Consider the following 7517-nt stretch of genomic DNA (forward strand, 5'->3'; position numbering starts at 1 on the left):
CTGACATGTGTATTGTGTAGACAGTTAAGACATGTGTGGAACTCCCCGTGGCTTCCGTGTGCGACTTAACCAATGTCTAACTAGTGACTATAGTCTAAACTAAGTATGCACCCCTAAAGTTAGGGTTAGGTAGGATGTCGGTTGGGGTAAGATTAGGGTTAGGGCAGAGGTGCCCAAAAGGTACATCGTGATCTACCAGTAGATCACAAAGGTTGTGCAGGTAGACCACATGACATGCCCCAAAATAATTCTGATTAAAATATAAAAACAAAAGTTTAACCCCTCTTTTTGGCATCTGCCACTTGAGGTGACTTGATTGATTGACAAGAAGGGCCTCCATTCACGGCTTCTAAATGTAGGGAAATGCTTTGTTTTCCAGAAGAACCTGAAAACCTACCACTTCCATACAGAATGGGGGCAAGGAATTTTTTTTCCCTCCACTATTTCACTTTCTAAGTGCGGTTATCTTAGCGCTGCTATTCCAAACCTCCCTCAGTTTTTATTTATTTTTATTCGGGGTGGGTAGATCATGTTGGGCTGGTCATTTTAAAAGTAGCTCTCAAGTCAAAAAGGTGTGGGTTAGGGTGTCGGTCCAAAGATATGCACCCCGTGGCTCGCTTGAATCATTCCTATAGCAGGTTCCTGTAGCACCGAAATCTGACGTCAATATCGCTATCGAGGCTGTGGTCCTACGCTGCTAATTTGGTTTCATTTGGTTTGTTGTTGTCAGCTGTGAGCAGAGCATTTGGTTTGCACCACGGGGGACATCCCGCTTGCTCCGCCTCGTGGCGAGAGATGAGTACACCATCTTCAATCGGACTCCGCTCGTACTGTGACATATCTATTATTGCTTTTAGTGTCGTTTATATGTTACATATTGATGAATAATTCAGTACAATGGCGCACACGATGGGAATCCAGGAGTCAGGACCTTGATTTCCATACGTTTTCAAACGTAAAGTATTCAATCTACCAATCAATCTGGAGGTCTTTGTCATGAAATTGTTTGCGAACCGCTTGTTGTATCGTCTAGTCTTAACGAGTTTTTTGGGAGGCAGAGGGACTGAGCGTTATCATCTGCTGGCGTTAGCATGTGGGTTCTGCCTGCCTTAAATATGTTTGCTAAAGGGTCAAGGATCACAGTTCTCCCACACTTCACAGAAGGATGAGATTCTCTACGGTTCATTTACATACTGTGTGCGCGCGTGCATGTGTGTGTGCGTACTGCGTGCGTGCGTGTGTGTGTTTGCGTGTGCGTGCCAGACAGTGGAGTTGTTGAAGATGCAGATTCCTCAGGAAAAAAAACAATCATTGGTTCCAATGCAGTTAAACTAGATTTATCTACACTCAATTTATTTTAACTATATATTTATCTGAGAATTCCACTCTCTCTCTCTCTCTCTCTCTCTCTCTCTCTCTCTCTCTCTCTCTCTCTCTGTCTCTCTCTGAAAAATGCAGGGACGCACACACGTATTTTGTGTGTGTGTGTGTGTGTGTGTGTGTGTGTGTGTGTGTGTGTGTGTGTAGTTGGGGGGTTTCCAGAGTTTTACTGTAAAAAGAAGGAGACAAAAAAACAACAAACATTCCACAAATACTTGTCCAGCTGCCTGGGTGACGATGCCTTACATGGAAACACAGGAAACCTGTGGCTCCGCCCCTCGGACCCCCCTCTGCACGCACGCACACACGCACGCACATACACACACACAGACACACACACACACACACACACACACACACACACACACACACACACACACACACACACACGGAGATAACTACTCTGATTGTTTTACTTAAGTGAAACAAATCTTAGCATTTCAAATAAAAGAGAAATGTTCAAAAGTATACTTGCTTTTGCATATAGGCCTACTTAAGTATTCCAACGTACGAATTACTGTGTAATTATTTATTTTTTTTAAATATCAATGCTTTGCTAAAATTCAAAGAGTTTCCCAAAATCTTCTAAAATATCAATACTTTTGTGTTTTCCTAAACTGTTCATGAATGAACAGAATCAGATGTCACCATTCAACCAGGCTTAAAACTCACTGGTTCTCAAACTGAGGTCTGGGGGATCCTCAGGGGTCCTTGAGGAGATACGGGACTGTAATTCTGGGTGTACAAATTGAACCAAATGGACCATTTGTACACTCTAAAAATGTGGATTTTATATTATTAGTAGAGATTGCAGTAAAAGTGGAGGTCCTTGAAACAGAGTACCGGCATATACAATAATCGCAGCAGCCATTTTGGAAATAACTCTTCCTACTTCCGGGCCCATTCCTTACTTCCTTCACAGGTGTTATCGATGATACTAGTGTACATATGGAACCAAATGGACGCGTGCGGGTCCATTTGGTTCCCGATTCGATTTGGAACCCACTGAAGGACACCCTGAGACCCACTGGTGTAGCAGAGTGTTTCCAGTGAGCCAACATGCACAATAGCAGCACCCTGACTCTGTTTGACCAGAATGGAACAGAGCCTTCATTAGTATCATCGGTAACACCTGTGAAGGAAGTCGGAAGAGGCCTGCAAGAAGGAAGATATATAATGCATTATAGAGTTATATATAAACTAGAGGTGGACTACCCCGCCCCCAGCTATTCATTGCATTGGCTCAGGGGTAGAGTGGCCGGTAGAGCAGCTGGATGGAGAACCGTGAGGTTCCCAGTTCGATCCCGGGCTCCCCCAGAGTTAGTGTTGAACTTAGACTCTGAACCTGTAATTGCTCCCGATGAGCAGGTTGGTGCCCAAAATGCGGAAGTATTAACTCTATGAACGCGCCTGAATCGATTCATGAACGCGCGCTCCGTGTTAAAACCCAGCAGCTGTGCATGCGCTCCTTTGCTTGTGCATGCATTTCGCCCGCCTGCAGTTCCAGCTTTGGCCAGTAGGGCAGGGCGGCTTCACAGTTTCCCAGCCGCTCGGGGGGTTGGTATATATACCTATTTTCAAAAGTTTGAGGACCTCTGTTCTAGACCTGTACCATCCTCTCCTGGTCCATTTAGAAGGTTTTCTGGCTAACGTGTGATGCCGACTCGTGTACAAACAGAACAGCAGGAAGCACAGTGAGGAGAGGAAACAGACCGAACAATAGAAGGTAAACTCTTGTGAGTAATTATAGATAGTAGTGTGTGTGTGTGTGTGTGTGTGTGTGTGTGTGTGTGTGTGTGTGTGTGTGTGTGTGTGTGTGTGTGTGTGTGTGTGTGTGTGCGTGTGTGCTTATAGACAACATACCACACACCACACGCATGCACACTGCAATTAGTTCATTTGGCGTTTAGCTGTGAGTCGCCTCGTCCAACACAGTAAAGCCTGATTTTACTGGGCCACATTTTACTTGCCACATGCTATTTTTCAGCACCTGGTAACTTATCAGGCTGTCAGCTGTTCATAAACAAAATAAATAACGTATCGTAACTGGTGTAACAGACTAACTGTTTCCATTTCTGACTAATACAGTATTCAATCAAACAATCAAACACACCTGCTGTCCTAACATATCACACACATATCAGCAATCCCAGAACGTCATCCTCCGTTTACTGAGCGCTTTGCCTGCGACTTTCTGATCGATCCAACATGAAATGGATGAGACGACGGAGGGTAAAGCAACTGGTTGGAATAACGTGTTCCTTCCACGCGCGGGGGGGGGGGAACCGATAGTCCAACATGCGGGAACAACGGTCGGACTAGCACTTGAACATGTGTGCTGCTCCCGTGCTTGCGGTTATGGTTAGGGTTTGAGGTAGGTTGTCGGCCTAATTACGGTCGGACCACTAATAGTGTCGGAACTGAAGCCTGTACGCCAGGTCGGTCGGACGGACGGACGGACGGAGACAGACAGGCAGACAGACAGGTTCTGTTTGTTTCTCTGGGTAAATGTTGATGTTAGACCTTTCAAGTGGCCTTTGACCCACGTGCCCTGATGAACCCCTCACAGCGTGTGTGTGTGTGTGTGTGTGTGTGTGTGTGTGTGTGTGTGTGTGTGTGTGTGTGTGACATACCCTGAAGAAGCCCCTCACAGCAGGGACGTGGCTGGAACACTCTGTCTTGCGCAACTCGTCCACGTTGGGACCCACCTACACACACACACACACACACACACACACACACACACACACACACACACACACACACACACATGCAACGACATGATACAAATTCAAATTAAATTAACTTTTTAAAACTTAAAATTACATTATTTGTCCTTTTGTTTACAACGCCTATTTTTTTGTATTCAAAAAAGCGAGACATGGCCAAAGCAGTCCCCAGCCAAAAACGTTGAGAACCCCTGGTTTAGGTGTCAAAGGTCATGTCTCGCCTATAGACACAGGGTCTGACGTGAATTGTGTCTCAATGGTAAAAATTGTCAGCACTTACAGTCTTGCATAACTGATAGCAGATAGCATATCGAGGTCATATCGGGGCCAAGGATATAGAACCCTGAGGGACACCGCAGCTCGAGGGGGCTGTTGAGTAGCCACACTTAAAACCAGTTGCACTGGACTTATACTATTATCCATAACAGAGTTGCTAGTGAAGATTAGTTCTTGTTCATTCATGTCAGTTAATCCCTTGTTGTAAAATACTTAGTCTGGTGTAGCCCCAATGCTGTTTGCCTCCAGAGGCGCCGCCAAATAGAATGTGTTTAACAGGATGTTGACCAGTTTGGCCCTCCTCTTCCTGTGGGGCGCTTACGTTTTCATTCCACTAATCCCCAATGTCCACATGTTCTGAATGCCCCTACCGACAGATGTATCTGTTCTTGAGAGATTATGCGTATAGCAAGACAACTATTCCACAATCTCCAAATATAGTCTGGAACTACAGCTCCTGAATGCTATATAGAGTCTGGAACTACACCTCCTGAATGCTATATAGTCTGGAACTACACCTCCTGAATGCTATAAGGCCGGAACTACACCTCCTGAATGCTACATAGAGTCTGGAACTACACCTCCTGAATGCTACATATACAGTAGAGTCTGGAACTACACACTTTTAACAGCGACGGAGATAAAGGCAAACGAGGCAGTATATGGATTTTCAGGAAACTGTTAAGGATTTAGAAGACATTTGTAGAATCGGTCCCAGGTCTTAATGGGTTAACTTCACTCTCCAGTGAGCCCAGATGTCAAGTAATCCAATGTCAAAACAAAACAACCCTATAGAATCTATACCATATAATCCTAGATATGTTATGTAAAAACAAACACAGAATGTGAATAATCCACTTAACGTAACGAAGGCATTTGAAGCCTCTTATGAACACATTACTCTGTCAACCCATGATCTGTGAGCTGCCACAGTACATGGATACTCCGAGTGAGTGTGTGCGTGTGCGTGTGCGTGTGTGTGTGTGTGTGTGCGTGCGGGTGCGTGTATGCGTGAACGTATCTCACCCAGCTGATGAGGACCACCCGGGGCCCCCCTGCGTCCGGGGCCCCTGGGGGCCCGACTCTGCACAGGCCGTACTGAGGTTTGGACACATGGAACTTCCCCACCAGCTCCACCAGACCCCCCGCTGAGGGGGCAAGGGTCATAAAGGTCAATTAATAACTAATTACGAACATATGAGATCAGACATTAAATGTCTAATAATACTAATAATAATGCTTTGTTAATTAAATGTCATTACGAAATAAACGCAAGGGGGGGGGGGGGGGGGCACACTCACCTCCGGAGTCTGCCAGTTTCAACTTGTTGCTGACTCCATCGTATGTGAACAGAGCCCTGCAGAGAGAGAGAGAGAGAGAGAGAGAGAGAGAGAGAGAGAGAGAGAGAGAGAGAGAGAGAGAGAGAGAGAGAGAGAGAGAGAGACATTATAATAATTAATAATTATGTCCACATAAGAGGGTACACGTACAGGGACTCAAATAGCCTATTTACACACTGCTGTAGGAAAACACAGTCATCAAATCCTGGACAAATACTGTACACAAACCCCTCAGGGGTACAAAAGACAAAGGTGAACTGAAACACACAATCAACACTGGGATAGGCTAACAGACAACAGAACACAGGTGGCTAGGGTTACACTAATACAGGGAGGTGAGACAAGGCAGGAGACAGCAAACAAGGCAGACAGGAAACACTAGGAACAAAACTACAAAATAAGGTACAGAACACAAATACAAGTAATAAGTCCCAAAACACAGACAAAGTCCAAGGGCAGAGGAGCGAACCGTGACAGAATTTAAATTTGCTTCAACAAAAGCTAATTCATCCTAGTGTATGACAGACGACAATTTCACAATACAATATAATCAACGCGATGTGAATATTGTGAGCGTGTTTTGTATCACTCACGATAAACAATAATTAGCAGCCATGACCGAGCCCTCGCATTCCTGTCCAGTGTGTCCATGTTAGGGACAAATATCGACCAATCAGAACAAGGAGCAGAGATAAGTAACTCTCATGAGGGAGAATGATTTCCATTTGTAATAACAGAAATAGAAGAACTACACGCTTACTATAAAGCTTGTATATATCTGCTATTTTGAAATGTGTTGGTATAAAAAAATGTGAAAGTATAAAATATGCCAGTAATTTCTTTGCATATTTAAGTTGCTGTGCGACTTTTGATCACGAAGCCAAAAAAGCAAACATTAACAACATTAACTACACAATTAAATCATTAATCATACTCATTTGTGTGACAATGTATCGTCAATTTAAATGGTGTAGTCGTGACAGTGAGTGTGTCCACCGTGTGTGTGTGTGTGTGTGTGTGTGTGTGTGTGTGTGTGTGTGTGTGTGTGTGTGTGTGTTGCTTTAAAGTAAGAGAGTGGTTCTCAAGTCAACCTGTGGATCGGGAGTCCCCAGGGAGTCCCCAGATGTCAGTAAAGTGACAATTTAACACATTTAGGATGGGAACCAATCAAGACGAGAAGCCCTTTTGGGGTGGTTCAGAAAACGTAAGGCCTTTTTAGAATCGACCTCAGGTCTAAATAGGTTAAGGACTTTTAAGTACCAAAAAAGACCATTACTGCATGAAAAGTAAACTATACTATAAAAAACTATGGCCAAATGATCAAATAATAAGGAAAAAAGCTGATACACAATCACAAAATCTGTGGAATCGAGTCAAACTGTGTATGTAATGGCTTCCACTCCACTACCGTATTCAAGTACTTGTCAGGGTGTGGGTTCAAGTTCAAATATGATTATTTCGGGGGCTCATGGCCTGAACCACTGCCCCAGCAGAGGTAGGGGGGTCATTTATAATGTCCTCAGAGACCCTCACAGTGTCACGGTGTGAGTCAAGTTGAGGATAGGACCCAAACGAAGAATGTGAGGCAGAGGCAGGGAAAGTCAAGTTCAGTGTTTTTATTGCGACCAAACAGGAGTTCAGGTACAGCAAGTAAAAAAAACACTAGAGGCAGTCGGAACAAAACTAGGAACACGAGGAACACAAGGAAGGCAAGGGGAAAACTACACTGGGAAAACTAGGGGATCAAACAAGCAAGGCATCAAGGCTACAAAAATGCTCACAGGCAACAAAA

At 44.4% G+C, this 7517-nt stretch overlaps 1 protein-coding gene across 1 annotated transcript in view; it reads right to left on the reverse strand.

The window, feature by feature from the left end:
- The window catches only part of LOC308316553 (uncharacterized protein), a 54501-nt gene that overhangs the window by 23326 nt on the left and 23658 nt on the right, over positions 1 to 7517 (reverse strand). The window contains exons 2-4 of the mRNA XM_080765229.1: positions 5687 to 5742; positions 5412 to 5533; positions 4014 to 4088 (exon numbers count right to left, since the gene is read on the reverse strand). Of these exons, the coding sequence (XP_080621355.1) occupies positions 4014 to 4088; positions 5412 to 5533; positions 5687 to 5742 (253 nt within the window). The remainder of the gene's footprint in view (positions 1 to 4013; positions 4089 to 5411; positions 5534 to 5686; positions 5743 to 7517) is intronic.

Source organism: Protomyctophum bolini (genome assembly GCF_963924005.1).
Source record: "Protomyctophum bolini genome assembly, chromosome: 6".
NCBI classification, from domain to species: domain Eukaryota; kingdom Metazoa; phylum Chordata; class Actinopteri; order Myctophiformes; family Myctophidae; genus Protomyctophum; species Protomyctophum bolini.